Raw genomic sequence first — 19,676 nt, 5'->3', positions numbered from 1 at the left:
ACCCATTTTCTAGTTATACTCATCCTCCCCCTCCCTCCTCCCACCTGCAACCCATGAAGTCTTACAATGAACAGTAACCTAGTGTGTTTGGAAACACATGGTTTTCGGGTCTGGCAATCCTAAACCTAATAGTTGCTCAAACCTTCCCCAACCCTCTTCCCCCCCAAACCAAACCTACTTCCCTCAAGCTAATCCTGATTTAAAGGGACCCTGTATAGGGCATCTGAAGTGGGAGCAGACCGTCTCATATTTATTCTGTGGAATGACCGGCATATTTGAATGGCTGACTGCTCTTAGCACTTCAGTGCTTATCAACAGTGCCCCACAGGCTCCATGGGACACAGAGGAGGAGAAAGGACAATTCGCGGAAGGTCTACACAGCCCCATGCTGCCTCCATCGCTCATCTCAGGTCCTGCCCAGGAGATGCTCTATCTCATTCCTACTTCTTTTGAGAGCCCTTTGGCTTTCCTTCTCTAAGCTTCATTGTACCTACAATAGACAGTCAACTTGAAACAGGTGCATTCATCTAAAAAGAAGTGGAATAATTCTAGTATTTCAATATGAAATTATTCTGATTTAAATTGTTAGGAAAATGGTGTGGTGGAAAATACACGGAATCCTCCCACCCCACCACCTCTTTTTTCATATAGGACTAATGGGCAAACAAATAAATACTCAGTTTCAAGCATCAGAGTAAACCAACCTTTTTTGTTTTTAATTTTACAAAGTAGAGCAAAAATATAAAGGGCAGTATAAAATTCTTTTGGTGAGCATAAGATAAGAGTTGGTTGGTGTCAGCACGCAGGACATCTTATCATCTTCTACAATGAGAATGAATCTCCCAGGTCAGATAATAAACCATAGCTGCCACTTTGGTCAGTCCAAAATAATGTAGAGAATTTACTTTCCAAAATTAGACTTTTCTGGATAGCGATCTAAAATTTTAAAAATAATCATGTTGCCTAGCCATCCTGCAAAGAAGGGGAATGTATTGTATTATTGCAATGGAGAGAGAAATTATAGTTTATACAAAACACCACTGGAATTTTTAAATGTAAATTAACTGTCAATTGCTTCAGATGGTTGAGGCGACATGTGAGAAGCAACATCAATTTCAAAGGGACTTAGAGTGGTGCAAGTTACGCAATGTTTCCAGGCTGAAGACATAAGTAAGTGTACTGACTCAGCTGTGTAGCAGATTAGAGCCTATTCTCACCTCCATGGACTATGTTAGGTGATTATGTGGTGCAATTGAAAAGTGCCACTGGAGTTAAAATACATCCAACAAATTCTTAAATATCTGTCTGCCAAATATTATGTATGTTTTGACTTTTCTATTTTATGAATATATTCAAGAAGATAAAAGATAACTCCTTAGGGTCATTATTTAATAAAGCAACCTTTATGGTCATGATTTTTAATGATGTGGTCAAATGTTAACTAAAATCTGTTTCTTTCCCAGTTCTGAGTCAGATCTAGGGCACAGTTCATTTTAGCCCAGAGACTCTTAATGACAATATGGGCCACTGATGTTTCTCTTTTTTGTTCTTGTTTTAGACAAACATGAGGAAAGAAAATGACACCTCTGTGGTAGGTTTTACGCTCTTTGGTCTGTTCCCTGGAATAAGTCACATTGAATTACTCATCTGCACCATCCTCCTTGTCTACCTGGTTGCCATCACAGGGAACACCATCCTGATCCTTCTCATCTGTATCGATCCCCGTCTCCACACTCCCATGTACTTCCTGCTCAGCCAGCTCTCCATCATGGACATCTCCCTCATATCTACAACTGTTCCCAAGATGTTAACCAACTTTTTCTCAGGGGCATCAGGCATTTCATACATTGGCTGTTGGTCTCAGGTATATTTTTACGTAGCTTTGGGAGGCAGTGAATGTATTCTGTTAACCCTTATGGCATATGACCGATATGTGGCTATTTGTAATCCTTTGAGATACATGCTTATTATGAACCCTAAAGTGTGCCTGCAGATGGCCATTGTGTCCTGGGTTGGGGGAGCAATTAATTCGTTAGCTCATACTACCTATACCATGCATTTTCCCAGATGTGGCTCAAGAGAAATCCATCATTTCTTCTGTGAGCTCCCATCACTCCTCAAGCTCTCATGTGAGGACACGTCAGCCTATGAGAAAGTAGTTTTAGTGATGGGAATTTTACTTCTTCTCATACCCTTTGCCCTCATCCTTACTTCCTACACACTCATCTTTCTCAGTGTTCTCCACATGCGTTCTTCAAAGGGGCGAAATAAAGCTTTCACCACCTGCTCTTCCCATCTGATGGTTGTGCTTCTATACTTTGGCCCAACTATATTCATCTACATGCTTCCCAGTTCTTTTTGCACCTCAGAACAAAACCAAGGTCTCTCTGTATTTTATACAACCCTAACTCCTATGTTAAACCCCCTAATCTACAGCCTAAGAAACAAGGATGTAGGAGAGGCTCTGAAGAAAATTCTATTCAAAGATTTTATTATTAGAACTGTTGCACACCTGTGTGGTTCAGGGGTCATTTTAAAGTTATCCATTATTAAAAGTGCAAATATCTATATTTAAAGTATATCAATAATTAGAATATCTAAATGTTACAAATTAGGTTTGGGCCTATATTTTGTAAATGTATCCAGTTGTCGAAAGATGGATTTTCTTGGTGTAAAAAACAAAACAAAATCTTTCTTGGTTTATAGAATAAAATGTGAATTATTAGATAGTGTTGTCAAAAGCATAATTAGCCTCGATTAAATGATGTTGATACAGAGACACTTAGGCAAAATTGTAATATCCTTATTTAATAATTTTTCCCATTATCTATGTTATATGATTTTATTTCCAATGGGCTTTAAAAGTAATCAATCATTATTAGAACCCAGTTAGTGAACTGACAGTAGATCTGCTTATTTAAAGCATTAAATTTAAAATATTCATTGATTTTCATCTTATTTAAAATGTAATTCTTAAAAATTCTGTGAAACAGAGCCTAAAGATATAGTGGTTTGTTTTTATCTTTTTGGTGCAAAATTTTCTAGAACACACCCCATAATTAATATGATTTAGTGTGCAACCTGCTTTTGGTTTGTTACACACGTACACTCACATACTTATGGTTCTTCTATTTTAAATACTAAATTCTCTTGGACAAATATCCATTATTTTGACACTGAGTTTAGTACATTGTTGGATTCACAATAAATATTCCTTGTTGACAACAATTCTGACAATAGTTGTGCTGTTGACAGTGTGCTCAATGGGGAGACTCTACTTTTAATCTTTGAAATTGTAAATTTTTTTTCTTATAAAATATTATTTTCATGACATGAACTAACTTGGTGTTATATAGTAATATATTGTAAAAAAGCTTTAATGGTCATTGGAAAGAGGGATAAAACACCTCTGAAATTCCTATATAAAGTTAGCTACTTGTCAATAAGCATCTCAGTTGGTTTTAGGTCAGCTGTGTTCCATTCAAGTTGTGATATATTAAAATCATGTAGATGTAGACATTCTTGGGTAATTGGGAATTTAATTATAATTATAGCTGGTGGCAGACCATAGGAAAATATGAGTGTGCTATGGCTTCATTTGTGAGATAAAATTGAATTAATAAACTGGTATGAGAGCATTCAGGGTTAGTTCCATGATTAATTCTATTCCTGTGCCAAGGAAGGGCGATTATACCACATCCTCTTTTATTCACAAACTTATTATTTGCCTAATATTAAATGCAGAAGTTATTGAAATGTAAAGAAATATTCAACTATTAGATGCTGTATTCCAAAATAATCCTGTTTCCATAGAGACTTTGTAAGTTTATATTCTTTAGTTGGAGAATGTTTTTAATATAATTAGAGTCAAATTTGTTACAGAATAATATGTATATTATTTTCATTTTGGGGTTTATAATACTCTACCATTAAGAAACAATCCAATTTGATCTTCAAGCTTGAATAATATTGCACAATACAGGGACATTTTAAAAACATATTTAAAATTAAAAAAATACATTAAAACTATTATTTTCTACAAGTGACTCTCATTGTACTGCATATATAATTTCTTATACAATGCTGAGGTATGATATAGATTTTCTTTGTGCTTGAAAAAAATTTTTGTTCAATCCTAGGAAATAGAGATAAAAGTTAGTCATCAAAGAATAAAAAATCTTATCATTTTAAATTAGGGTGAGTGCAGAGTTGAGAACCAAAGCCTATCAGTAGGCAACTGGACACCTCCTTACAGAATGGTCATGAGGAGGAGACAAGCCAGTCAGGGTGCAGCGTATCAATGATGAAATATACAACTTTCCTCTACTTCCTAAATGCATCTCCCCCCCATTATCATAATCCCAATTCTACTCTACAAATCTGGCTAGACCAGAAGATGTATACTGGTACAGATAGGAACTGGAAACACAGGGAATCCAGGACAGATGATCCCTTCAGGACCAGTGGTGAGAGTGGCAATACCTGGAGAGCAGAGGGAAGGTGGGGAAGACAAGGGGAACTGATTGCAAGGATCTACATATAACCTACTCTCTGGGAGATGGACAACAGAAAGTGGGTGAAGAGAGACGTCGGACTGTGTAAGATATGACAAAATAATTTATAAATTATCAAGGGTTAATGAGGGAGGGAGGAGCGGGGAGGGGGGGGAAATAAGGAGCTGATATCAAGGACTAAAGCAGAAAGAAAATGTTTTGAAAGTGATGATGGCAACAAACGTACAAATGTGCTTGACACAATGGATGGACGTATGGATTGTGATAAGAATTGTATGAGACACCAATAAAATGATGTAAAATAAAATAAAATTTAAAATATGTTAAATGTGTTGCTAAAACTGGTGCAACATTTCTCACAATTTAACTATTAAGATAAATTTATCATTATAGGTTAAAGGACTAGCATAAAGAATGTGAGTCCATAACAACATCCAGCCTCAAGTCATGCTCTGAAGGCAGAGTGAAAACCTTATTCTTCAATTGGTTTCTGTGGCATTGATGGATTCTTACTCAGTGTGGCACATTCACGTTGTATCCCCAAATAGCTATTTATTGATAATTCTCTAGAGAAACATCATTCCACAATCACTCTATGATGCCCGTGTCACAGACGCTAGACATCACACCAGCGAATATATTATTTCATAGACTGTTTGCAACAAGAAAGGTCACGTAGCCTCAATCTCCGGCTAGGAAGAGGAAGGTAAAACAGCTCTCCTAAGACTAAAACAATTAAATAACCGCAGTGAAGTGGACCTTCCACTGTCACTTCAACTTTATCACAGATGCTCCTCGAGAAATTAAGCAAATTGGCCTTTTCAACTCATTTTGTTTTGGGAGAATCCAATCTAACATGAGAATAAATCAAAAATTAGTGCCATAAAAGTCCTAGGAGCATTTCCTAAACAAAAATATAAACCTCCAAAGCTATTCTTTTCTCTGCACATCCTTCATCTTTGTCTGTGCATTCCAGGCTTTTCACATTTCTAACCTTCCACTGAAGGTTTCTGTGCTCTTCTTCTGATGCCACCTCGAAACAACGCATTTGGAAACTTCAAGGGACTCAAATGATCCCTTTTGGAATATTATTTGTATTTTAGGAATAAATGGAGTCTGAATGGGACATATCAAGACTATGTGGTGAATGGCTTACAGTTTCCCAGTGAATCCCTCGGAGTATGTCTTGCTATAGAATAATGAGTAGGTACAGTGTGGTAGGGAAAACAATTCCTGACTGCAATATTCCTGGACTATTTCTCCACAATGTAGTTTTCAGTATTCCTAAAACTTTTCCTGATAAGCCTCAGAGATCACTCTGTATCTTTCTAGAAAACCTTTGGGAATCTCCTCAAGCTGCCACCAAAACCTTTTGAGCTTTGAATTGAACCGTCCCAGTAGATCCCTCAGTAGCAACTATTGTGAGTGGACATTGCTCTCTGGTAAATTCAAGGCTTGTCCCTGCTTACGTTGTCATATAAAATCATCTTTATTAGCCCTGATTTTGCTTAAACTACTAATGGAAAGAGGACCTTCTTGAGCAAGCTGATCTTTGCCCAACACTTCCGGCACCCACCCAGCCAAAAGCTTGCTAATGCCAAGAGGTTTAAATATCATTGAAAATTATGAATCTTGTGAAATCCAAATTTGAGAAGCGATCACATCAATGTAAATTCTGAGCTACCTCGGTAAGACTACGGCCATTGACCAATTTCTGGGTTTTATCCAGTTTCCTCATTCATTGAGGTCAATTATTTTCCATTTCTTAACTTATCTTTATTATCTTCCTGACCTTCCTTAAAACACATGATTGTCACTTGTATGTGAAGAAAAATGTCAATCAATTGTTTGGGAAGAAGCTGACATGAATTAAAAAAACATTGCTTTGTTCTCAATATCCGTTTTTTCCTCTTGGTATAAAAATATGCTTTTAAGGTAACTTAATGAAAACAAGAAAAATTTACTGCTGAGAGAAATAATCTGAATATACACTGACCAAAGACATATTTTAAAACTTTTTGTGGGAACTAAATCTATGTGTGGATGAATTGGAGACCTAGTAAAAATACTTTTTCAATTTATCTTTGTATAGCTTGTTCACTTAATTTGTGTCCCATCTGAATTATACATGTTTGTAGGAAAGAACCAAAAGTCCATGCCTTCTTTGCAGAAGGAGTTTTTAGTGAACGATAATGCGCATTAAAATGAAATTAGTAAACATAAAAATATTGAGTTCATATCTTCTTTCAATGAGAAAAAACAATTATTTGGGAACAAGAAGTTCAGGAGAATTCATGTCCTTTTATGCTTACTATTTCTATAAAGGCATGAAGAAATGCTGTTATTATACAATTAAGTATCTAAAAGTCCCAAACCCATTGTTACTGAGTTAATTCTTATTCATAGTTTCTGAGATTAAATGTTTATGGGAGCATACAGCCTCCTCTGCTTCCTGACGAGTGGCTTCTAGGCTTGATCCTCTAGCTTTGGAGTCCGCAGCCCAAGGCTTGTCCTGTAGCCCCACCCAGGCTTCTTGCAGCACTGGACAGGCTTTTTCTGATACAGAAGCGGTGCTCCTTCTCCTATAACTTTTTGAGTAGACTGGATACGATTTAAGTCTAAATTGAGCCAGATAATAAAGTAATGAATAATTTAAAACTATGATAATTTCTGATCAAATAGTAGCATACATGACATCAAGCAATCTCTTTCAAAGCCCATAAGACTCATACACATGTCAGAAGGAAAGGCATGCAGTAACTCTCCAGATAAGTTCAAATTTGATCCCATGTGAGAATCCTTTACAAGGACTTCATTGTTGCCCTGAAATCCTTCCACTGACTAAACACCCTTGTGCCTAAACTGCACTACCGGCCAACCTTCTCTTCTTTCACCAGCTAGGAAGGAAAGTCTAGTCTTGAGAAGCGGTGCAATAAATCCAGAAGGGAAGAATTGAGGTTGACCAGTGAGGTAATGCACAGAAAGAGTGTACTTCAGGGAAAACTTATATGGCACTGGTCTGGAAAACTGAATCAAGAGGGGGGCAATTTGTACCTCTGAGAGGAGGGAGTGGGTCAGAGAATACATTCAGGAAACTGAGAAACATCTCCTGTGGAACTTTCAATGATCTCAGTAAAATTATTCATTTCCAAATAAGTTGAAGATTAAACTAGTTTCTATTGGGTTGCTGCCAACTAATGATGACACTGTGTGTCAGAGTAGAATTGTACTCCACGGGGTCTTCAAAGACTAACTTTTCATAAATAGATAGACAGACATTCCTTCAAAGGCACTGCTGGGTAGTCTCAAACCTAGAAAATCCAACCGTTTCAGTAGCAGTGACGCATATTAGGTATATTCCATTACCCAGTGATACGAAGTAACAATAAGTGTATCAAGTTCCCCCATAGACATGCAAGTGTGTACACACCTCCCATACAGGACTCACTTTCCTGTCACTTCGGTGCTAGCCAGTCATCCTGGTCCTACATCGCGTCCCACTGTAAATAGACGTTTCCCAAACCTTAATTCAAATTCTCTTGTTCATCATGATGCCTACTACGTGAGTGTGTGTGTAACATTGTTGTTGTTCCTGTCGTTGAGGCTGTTCCAACTCACAGTGACCCTAGAAGAAAACACCGCCCACCGGTCCTCTGCCATCATCACCATCATTACTTTGAGCCAGATGTTGCAGCCACTGTGTCAACCCAGTCTGTCAAGGATCTCCCTTTTAATCATGGCCCTGATGCTAGACTCCGCCTGATGTCCGTTTTCAGGTGCTGCTCTCTCTTCATAACTTGCTCAAAGTACATGAAATGAAGTCTTACCACATTTTCTTCTACGGAGTATGTGCCTGTATTTCTCCTGAGACAGATTTGCTCTTTCTTTGGGCAGTCCACCACACTTTCAATATTGTTCACCAGAACCATGATTTAAATGCATCAATTCTTCTTTGCTCTTCTTTATTCAATGTCCAGCTTTCCTATGTGCATGTCATGCAGAGGTGCAAAACAGCATTGATCGAGGAGCTTCCAGGCGTCAGGAGCTTTGGTAGGCACTGTATGCTTAGATCTTTTCAGACATTTCCGATCTGAAGAAAGCTGTTAGCAGCTGATTGACCATAATGGGACAGAGTTAAGTTTATACAGTTGTCATCTCATTCTCAGTAGCTGTTTTGATCAATTAACTGAGCATACCTAATTATTTGTCATTGCTATTACCAAGTGAATCAACAACCATTATAATTTCAGTAGATAATGCTGAAAAATGTGAAAAATATTCAAGTATTAACTGTGGTGCTAGAAACTAGTATAAAATATTTTAGGAAGGGTTGTGGAAATATAAAAATCCATAACTATTGCTGTAGTTGATAATTCCATGTTTCATTTAAATAAAAATCTATTTGAAATCTTATGTTATGATGGCATTATTTATAATGGGGAATTTGTAAAACAGTTAAATTCCACAAAGAGGATATTTTAAGAGTCACAAAAATTCTATAAGGAATTTTTCTTCCTTTTTAAAAATACAAATGTATACTTCCACAGAATTCCTGCCTTTGAAAACTGAGGATACTTCACACTCAGTGAAAATATAGGACATGCTGAGCCATGCAAATAAATTCAGACAGCTAATAGTGCAGTCATGGCTCTCGTGTCTGTCATCAAAGCTTAGATTGCCTATTCATGTAAAGTTATATAAATGAAAGTATACACTTGTTTCTGGTATTTATTATATTTCGCTCAATATAATTTATGTTTTGCACTAAAGATTTATTACATAGGACATTTCCAATTGAGAGAGAGTGGGACACAAGGAATGAATGTTTGACTACTAGCTTGGAATTTGGTTCAAACCTACCGAGGAGCACCGTGAAGACAAGCTTGGCAATCGACTTTCAAAGGCCCAGATCTTGAAAACCCTGTGGAGCGCATCAATTCTGCACACCCAGGCACCCTGAATGGAACTGATTCATGGAAACTATCAACAACTATTCCACTGAATGGATAGACAAAAGGTACACATCAATTTCCTTCTTGATATTTCTATTCAATTTGTGTCTATGAATGAAGCTTTTGCAATAGAGAAATCTAGGAGTTTCGATTATTTTTCAATACTTTATACTGTAAATTATTTTTTGGTTTGTTTTGGAAATTTCTAGTAGATATTCAGGTATCCCAATGTTTTTATTTATATTTGCCTAATATGTAATGATGGAATATCTCTTCACATGCTGACTGGTTATTCACATAGCTATTCAGGAAAACGAGTCCAGAGTTCCTGTGAAAGCAATGAGATAAACCAGAAGGGTGAAGTGAACCAGAAGGCTGACATGTTAAAACTCAGGAAAAAGACCCAAGAGGATGAAATCTGTGGTTGATGTGTTATCATTTATCTCCATATCTCAGCCTCATCTCTAGGAACTAATGGGTAGTGAAATGAGAATATAGGACATTTATTAAATATTATGACCCACTAGAAATATGTTCTTTAAAAAATTCTTCATACTGATTGCTTTAAGGAGCCCTAGAACACTGGGCTGCACACCACAATATCAACAATTCAAATCAATCAGTTGCTCTACAGAAGAAAGACAAGACAGTGTTCCCATCAAGACTTACTGTCTAAAACCCTATATAGTATCATTACGAATTGGAAATGTTTATTGAAAATGTTCTTTTATATGCTCGATTATAGTACTCATCCAAGAATCTTTGGGATTTCCAAAAACAATAAGTTTTTATCTTTTTAAATAGCTTCTTTTTGTTTCTGACTTGCTAATTGAAGTATTTCCCCAAATTCATCATTTAAGCCTTCATCTCTAATAGCTGCGTCTTCTCCATTATAAACATCATAGCTGAAGGATGAGCTACATAATTTGTGGAGCTCAGTAAAGAATGAAAATAAGAAGCTTTATGACATTCTTCATTATTAGGAATGCCAAGGCAGTTACAGCAAAACAATAAACCAGATGTTATAAATTTCTAAGAACGGGGCCCTGTGATATTACACAATAGCCTATAAAATTGTCCCTGGTACTATTCGTTTGACCTACTTCCTTTGTGTGGATACTTTCAATTATACATGTTATGTTTAGCTTCTTCTCAGAAATGTATATATTTCCACCAATTTGGTTAACACTTTCACCAAACATCTTGCCAGTATTTTCCATTCAAGATGTCTGAAACTGAACCCATGACCATTTGATTATCCCTTCCACCAGCATTCCATTATCACACATACAGATTCATAATCTTGAAGCTATATCTTTGGGTTCCTATCTTTTCATTGAATCAGGTATATTACTCAGGTAATCATTATCATTGTCTCATGCACGTATCCTCTTTCTACAACCAGTATTTCTAGCACGTTCAAGCTCTCATCGTCCTTCAGCTGAATGTCCAGTCACCTTCTTCACACCATAGTCTTCTTAGAAACCACCCAAGTTTGTGAATGTGCTTAGTCCAACTTTTGAAATGTTTCCAATCAACTATTGAGTTACACCCAACATTCTCTATATTATCATCCAAATAAATACCAAGTATTGTCAACTAATCTACCTGGTCATTTTATTTTTATATAACACATTAAATCATCACCTAGAGAAAAAGCACCCTATCTCTTCTATCACTGCTCTTTCTCATTCATTTCCCCTGACTTGTAAGACACACTTTTCAGAACCATTTTGTGTAAAATTCTCCCCACCAGTTACCTTCCTATTTCCATGTCATCCATGTCATAACCTCTCTGGAGGCTCCCTCAAACTCTCTCCATCCACTGCCAAATCAGGAATGGCTTCTTCCTAGCTCGAAACTCTGATCGCACATATAAATCTATCTTTACTAGTGTCAGTTAGCAGAGTTAACCCGGTCTGAAAAATATTTGATTCCCCTTGTAATAAACTCTTATCCTTATATATCTTATTATATTTCTTTAATATAATCTTATAGAGTGGATCATAGAATGGATAGGTAAGTGTTAAAATGTTAAGGTGTATACATTTAAGATTACTGTATCTTTGTTTTTCATTTGCAAAACTAACTTAAAAAATAAGGAATCACTTATTCAGTTAACACAGTCACCCCTTAAGGCCCCTGTGATAGGCATTATCACTACAGAGTTAAAGACTTTACTGAGGGCAGGGGGGCAAATGAAGGGAATGAAGAGAAGAAAGAGGAGATGGAAGTTGGGGTGAGGGACTCAAATAATAATAAAAAGAGTTTTAAAAGGATGCTAAAGATGTAAAGGTGATTACCAAAGAGGGAAGATATTAACTGAAATAATGTTTTGTTTTATTCATGTGTATAGAAGCAGCATATAACATTGATATTAAAGTAGTAACAACCTGCACTTTGAAGTGGCCACTAAAGACCTGTAACCATATACGAAATTCCAAATTTAGTCATCCGTGTCCAATACTTGCAATTTCATGCTTCATAAAGTACTTAGAGCGATAAAAAATGTCAGACAATAACAACCCTTAATGATAATTCTAGCAAATTGATAATCAATTCATCTTATTCAAATCCAGCAGTCTTCCTTTATTCCTTATAAGTGGTAAGCTTCCAACATTGTGTTCTGTGTTTAGTCACTGTTCTCACAGGTGAACCAAGAAGCTCTCCCTAAAGCATGAAAATGCACACATTCTAATTGGATATTTTCTGAATATATATATATATATATATATATATATATATATATATATATATGTGTGTGTTCCTTTTCACTCTTTCACAGACTGCCTATGAGGCCAGTGTTTGATTCCATAATAAATTAAGGATTAAATATGACCTGAGAGATGTAGATAGGAGGAAAAGTAGAAAAGGAAATGATATATTTTATAAAATGCGACAAACCCCTTGATTCTATATTTGCGTAGGAGGCAATTTCAAATGCCCATTAAAATTCTGTCCTTTTGCTTTAATTAACAAGATATTCTACCTGCAATAATAGCTACCTTTTCCCAAAGGACTGTGGAAGATGCTTATCATTCTACCTCCCTTGAGACCCTGTCTGTCACTATCTTCAAGATTCTCTGGGATTTTATTTCTTCCTGATGAATAGAAGACCGAAGAACACTTCCTCCTCCCAAATTAGCATTCAGTACAATGAAAATACACTACTCAATCAAATACCCAAAGGATTAGTCAATCACAAAAGGAAAAATAGTATATAAGTCTACTTCATAAGAATAAACAAAAAGACGAAGTCAGGCATCTGCTTCCAGATCATAAAACCTTGTATTCCAATCCAAGTAACAAGGGAGAGAGCCTGTCTAGCCTCCATGAATCTTATATCACCCTCTCTATATTTACATCTTCAAAACCAAGTTGACTTGAGTCCTTGGTATCAGCTCATTTCTCCCTCCCCAATATCCCTTGATAATATATATATATTTTTTCATGTCCTGAACCGACCGCTGTCTGCCTTCACCCATTTTTCTGTTGTCCATTCCCTTGGGAGGGGGTTATATGTAGATCTTTGTGATTGGCTCCCCCTTTCTCCCCCCACCTTACTCATCCCATCCTGCTATCACTATTCTCATTATTGACACTGAGGTGTTTATCTGTTCAGGATTCCCTGTGTTGCAAGCTCTTATCTGTACATGCGCTGGTCTAGCTGGATTTGTAAGGTAGAATTGGGGTTATGACAGTGGGTGGGAGGGAGAAACATTAAAGAACAAGAAGAAAGTTCTATTTCCATTGACACCAGAAAACACTCATAAAAGTCAACACACACCTGGAACTATTTATAGACTTTTATATTTTGTTGTCTTGTTCTTTGCTTTCTTTTATTGTTTTGTTATGCTCTGTTTTCTTTTGTGCTTAATATGGTTTTTGATGTCTATGTAGATAAGGTAGGCAGGATAAACAAGCTGGAGGAAACAACAGGACCAAGGGTTCTGGGGTGGAGGTGGGGGTGGGGGCTGGACATGGGAGACAGAGAGGTGGAAGAAAGGAAGAGGGTTGCCAACAAACTTAGGGACAAGGGAACATTTGATGGGGGAGAGGGCATAGGATGCCAGGTGGAGCGTGATCCAGGGAAATGTAGTCGAGAGGAATTACTGAAACCTGAATGAAGGCCAAAAATGATAGTGGGACAAGAAAAAAGTAAAAGGAAATAGAGGATAAGTCTAGGAGGCAAAGACATTTATAGAGGTCTACATGCAGGCATGTACATAAGTAAATATATTTATATATAATTATAGGAAAATGGATCTATGTACATATACTTATATGTGAAGAATTAATGTAGCTGACAGACATTGGGCCTCTACTCAAGTACTCCCTCAATGCAAGAACACTTTGTTCTAATAAGCCGGCATTCTGTGATGCTCACCTTCCCAACAAGATCACTAAAGAAAAATTTGGTGTATAAGCAAATGTGGTAAAGAAAGCTGTTGGTGTCCAGCCCTGAAAATATATGTCTGGGGTCTTAAAGACTTGAAATAAGCAAGCGGCCATCTAGCTGAGAAGCAATCAAGCCCACATGGAAGAAGCACAACAGCCTGTGTGATCATGAGGTGTCAGGTATCAGGCATCAAGGATCCAGAAAACAAATTATATTGATGTGAATGAGGGGAAGTGAGGAGTAGATACTCAAAGCTCATCTGTAGACAATTGGACATACCCTCACGGAAGAGTCAAAAGGAAAAGATGAGCCAGTCAGGGTGCAGTACAGAACAGATGAAATACACAACTGTCCTCTAGTTCTTCAATGTTTCCTCCCCCCACCTCACTATCATGACCCCAATTCTACCTTACAAATCTGGCAAGACCAGAGCAATTACTCCGGTCCAGATATGCGTTTGCAACATCGGGATCCAGGACAGGTCTTTGGATGAAGAGGTGACAGGTTCCATTAGAAGAATCACATTGCACTGACACAATTTATACTGTAAGCTTTCTCTCGGCCTTCTTCAAAGACATCCATGACTTCTTACAAGAGTGACTTGTCATGAGAGAGAGAAAATAATCTAATTTCGTTGGGAGATTACTGGGCACTCTCTTGAAACTGAAACAAATTCCAGGAAATTCAAAATGTTTCAGAGGCCCACAGTCAGAGGAGGAGCATACGGAGGTCAGGTTCGTAGTGGAGTGTTAGCTCATTCCTCACTTAGGAGTTCTAATGGATCACACACACACTCTGTAATAATTCCCTCAGTCCCAGGAGCCATAATTGGAAAATACATCCTCAGTACTTTAATTACCAATATCAGATCCCTGATATGTGTAACAATGGCTTTCATGGCAGGAAAAGCAAAGTGGGAGTCTCTATTTTGCTCATTGGGTTACTTTGGGTTCGAACTGATTCAGTGGTACCTAACAACAAACTATAGAAAAATCACCACTAAATGTTTATGGCTAGCCATATTTGAAGTGAATATGTATTAAAGTGATCAGAAAATCTAGGAAATGGTACTCCTGAATATTACTTCAGACATTTAATTCCCACATGATTTAATTCCCACATTCCCACATGATTGATAAAAAGAGAATATACACTCATCTTGATAGCATTTTATAAATCATTTTATTGGGGGCTCATACCATTCTTATCACAATGCATACATATATCCATTGTGTCAAGAACATATGTACATTTGTTGTCATCATCATTCTCAAAACATTTGCCTTCCACTTGAGCCCTTAATATCTGCTCCTCATTTTCCCCCTCCCTTCCCCTTCCCACTTACCTCATGAACCCTTCATCATTCATATATTATTATTATTATGTCATATATTACACTGTCTGACATCTCCCCCTGCCCTCTTCTCTGCTGTCCCTCCCCAGGGAAGAGGTTATACGTAGATTCCTGTAATCAGCTCCCCCTTTCTACCCTACATTCTTTCCACCCTCCAGGCATCGCCACTCTCATCACTGGTTCTGGAGGAGTCATCTGTCCTGCATTCCCTGTGTTTCCTGTTGCTATCTGTACCAATGCACATCCTCTGGTCTAGCCAGATTTGTAAGGTAGAACTAGGATAATGATAATCGGGGGGGAAGCATTTAAGAACTAGAAGAAAGTTATATGTTTCATCGTTGCTACCCTGCACCCTGCCTCATTCATCTCCTCCCCACAATCCCTCAGCAAGGGGTGTCCGGTTGGCTACCCTTGGGCTTTGAGTCTCCACTCTGCACTCACCCACATTTTCAATGATATGAGTTTTTGTTCCTTGATGCTTGATAGTTTGTGACTATTTTAGACGTTCCTTCCACAGCACCTGAAACCTTTAACCACATGTTATGAGGTAGAGAAACCTGTCTTAATATTCCCTCCTCCTGGAATAACTCAAACACGATTGACACCAAAGGGGGATTCCAGAGCCAAGATCCTGATGTCTGGATTAGAGCACTGGGCACAGGATTTAAAATGCTGTAAGATCACATACCATTTACAATCACAGCATGATTATTAGAACACAAAATATTAAACACTAGTTCAAGATTTAAGTGTGTCCAAAGGGAGGTTACACGACCAGGTTTTAACCACTCAAGTCAGATTGATCATTTCCATCTACTATTGTTGTGTCTATAACACTCTCCATCTGGTAACCAGATTATTCCGATCTTAAAATTACGGTCAGAGGGAAGTCACCAGAGGCTCATTCCCTGGGCAGATCCTGCACATGGATTTTGGCTTCTACGGTCGCCCATAGCCTTCTGTACAGCCGAATGTCGCAATAGAAGACCGGATGCTATTTTCTCCTTCCGATTTGGATTAATAATTTTCAAATCTGGGGTCACAGATATTGGTGTGCTTCTTTCATGTGGGTTTAGTTGATGTCTCATTTAGATAGATGCTTATTTGGAAACAAGCCTTTAAGACCCCAGATGTTATTCTATCTGATAGCTGGTGACCATTTTATTTCTTCACCACACTTTACTATAGCACCTACATCATCGGCATTTCATTCATGAGGGTGAGTATTGAGCAAGACCATGTCATAAGAACTGATTATTCTTGTACTGGAGCTAGGATTAAGGAAGATCCCAAAATCTGTTCCTGAATCTATGTTTTTACCTGCCTCAGATTCACCATAGAGACATCCTTGTTAATTTATGGTAGAGAATCTTATTGACTATATCCCAGGAATATAAGTACCTTCCGTTTATAGTACCATTAATTAACTCATAGTGTCATTAATTAACTTATGGTGCTAATTTAAAAACACCATTGAGAGAGGAGTATTATACAAGTGTAAGCAAACTACACATTATAAAACCTGCATTATTCACTTGTACAGAATCAATACTTATGTGACTGGACACAGCTATTTGCACAAGTGACAGAAGTTGGGAGTTAGGCAAAATAACAATTATCTTCACTGACAATGTCAGACACAAGTCTACCAGAATAATACATATCTTAATAGAGGAGGTAGGGTATTGAAGTAGTTCATAAATGTTAGTCTGCCTACCAACACTTCAATACTCAAGGTATAGCTATCATATAGCACATCTTGAGAAAAGAAATAAAGAACAATATCCTGTTGAGCCTTCTATTTTTGAATCACACACATCGCCCCCCTTCCTCCTCGCAGGCTTCCATAACCATCTGCACTTCCACAACCAGCACTTCTCAGGACATTAGACTTCCTTGGTTATCTGTCCAGAAAAATGATGAACAGATATTTAAGAATTATGGAGTTTCCGACAAATTCTTCTACATAGAGATGAGTATTACTAAATAGGAATCATGGTAGTAATGCAAAACACCACTGTACTATTGTACAACTACCAGAGTTAATCAAACTGTATTTTAAACTATATCTATCAATCTGAAATAGCTACTTGTCAGAATTCCTAAATTTCTACAACTGATTTACATAGCTGAATTTGTCCATGTAGAAAGCCACTAGTTGGTAAGGATATTTAATAATGCACATGTATTTGTAAGTTATTTAATTATTAATTGATTTACATTATAATTACAATTGACCATCTCCAAGGATTGGACAGATTGTGAATTTCATTACAAAGTCAATATTTTCATGATTAATAATTTCCTCCCCCCAAATAACATTAATTGCCTCCACAAAAAGTTGATACATTTCTCCTTTTCATTGCAAGCCCTTCTTAGACTTCTTCCAGGCACAAGACACATTGAATTCCTCATCTGATCAATAGTCCTCTTCTACATGGTTACCATCATGGAAAACACCATTCTGGACCTCCTTTCTCTGGACCCTCAACTCCAGAGCCCCATGTACTTCCGGCTCAGTCAGCTCTCCCTCATGGACATATCCCTCATCTCCACCACTGCTTATCCACTTTTTCTCAGGCATGACAGATATTTCATATATTGCCTGTGGAACTCAGGTCTTTTGCATATTTCCTTTGTAAGCAATGAATGTATTCTGCTCACCCTGATGGCCTATGACCAATATGTGGCTATTTATAACCCCTTGAGGTATGTGACCGTCATGAATTCTCATGTATACCTGCAGATGACCATCATGTCCTGGGTTGGGGAAACAATTAATTCCATACTTCAAACCACATATTCAACGCACTTTCCTAGATGGGGCTCTAGAGAAACCCATCATTTATTCTGTGACCTTATGATAAAGTAGTATCAGCAATGAGAATTACTTGCATCATTCTTGGTGTCCTCCATAAAAATTCTTCCAGGTGGAGAGAGAAAATTTCACATGTCCATGCTGATGGTGGTGTTTCTCTAGTTTGAACTATGGTAATCTATTTGACTTCCAGCTCCTTGTACTCCTCCTAACAAGACCAGTGTCTATGATTTCGATACCATCCTCAGTTCCATGCGGAACCCTGTCATGTACAGTAGTAGGAACAAAGATGTGGTAAAGGCTCTGAGAAAAGTACATGCAAAAATTACTCAAAATTGGCATATTATATACTATCAAAGAATGAAAAATTCAAAAATCCAAAGGCATCATATTCTTATTGCTCTAGTACATTGAAAACACACATTAGATTATCAATGTTTATCACTAACAATACATTAGGAAAGGATATACTATAAAAATTTATTCAACCACTCTAAGTACTATGGTCAATATAAACTTGGTCTATTTTTAGGCATTTTAATTATTTTAATTTCATCAAAATATATATTTACACCCTGAAATTAATTAATAAATTTTGATATTTAAAATTTGTCTGATTTATTTCATATAAATAAAAATAAGATTTAACGTCAAATAGGCAAGCCACAATATATTTGTGTATTTGTATCCTATCTATAATTAAGACTGCTTATATTTACCTCCCTTCTGATTTCTGGTGGATTTTGTTAACCTCAGCTATAGTTAGAAAGAATCTACAACTATAAGAATAGTGGGAGCATGGGCAATGGATGGATTTTTAATTAAAATGTCAAACAAATATTGTTTATGTTTGTTCTTTCCATATGACTGTAACTTCATAGGGAATGTCCTTTTCTGTTCTATAAAAAATAACCTGTATATTTACAAAGAGAATATGGGATTCAATTTTGTTACAGGTCAAGTAATACAAGTTTTTAACTTGGTCGTTGTAATAGTTACATAATCTATTGTCAATTTGAGTCTTAAGAGTGAAGGGGTGGAGTTCAGCCTGTCAATGAGGTCCCAGCTTGATGACCTCTTTTGAAGGTACTAAGGAGATAATGAGCATGCTGGAGGGGGTGGGGGGCACATGCTCACTTCCTGTGAGGCTTGTTTATTGAGAAGCCACATGGAGCTACCCTGATGCAGCCAGAGCCCATGTCCCTGAAGGAATCACTTGGAGACCCACGCCAGTGCTGAGCAGCTTCTACCACCACTGGATCAACAAGACTGCTTTCTACCCAGTGGTCTGTGGTCTCCCTGCATTTCGTGTCATTGTATGGTGTGTGAGTCTGAAGAAGAATTTATGGACTAGTATTGACATATGGGGTAATATTGGACTTATGGACTTGATCTGAATTGGGTTGGAATATTTACTCAATACTCAATTACTCTTATCTATAAAATTCTTCCTTGTAGCCATATGAGGGTCTATGAATTTTGTTTCTCTAGTCTACCCAGACTAATAGGTCTTCGACATAAATTCTTGGCCATTTTGTCACAGATGAGATTTCCATTAAAAAACAAATTAATTATTCTGCTAAACAAAACTAATTCATTATTTATTGTTATGAAGATTCAAGGTCTTATATTCTATGTT

The 19,676-nt window shown here is 37.2% G+C and overlaps 1 protein-coding gene across 1 annotated transcript; it reads left to right on the top strand.

The window, feature by feature from the left end:
- The first annotated feature begins 1,564 nt into the window (after positions 1-1,564).
- LOC142440303 (olfactory receptor 2AE1-like) lies at positions 1,565-2,575 on the top strand. The gene has a single exon (XM_075542776.1). The coding sequence runs from the start codon at positions 1,565-1,567 to the stop codon at positions 2,573-2,575; it is 1,011 nt and encodes a 336-aa protein (XP_075398891.1).
- The last annotated feature ends 17,101 nt before the right edge of the window (positions 2,576-19,676 follow it).

This window comes from Tenrec ecaudatus, chromosome 2 (assembly GCF_050624435.1).
Source record: "Tenrec ecaudatus isolate mTenEca1 chromosome 2, mTenEca1.hap1, whole genome shotgun sequence".
Lineage (NCBI taxonomy): Eukaryota > Metazoa > Chordata > Mammalia > Afrosoricida > Tenrecidae > Tenrec > Tenrec ecaudatus.
The sequence above is the reverse complement of the archived record's forward strand: the minus strand, read 5'-3'. Positions and strand labels throughout refer to the sequence as shown.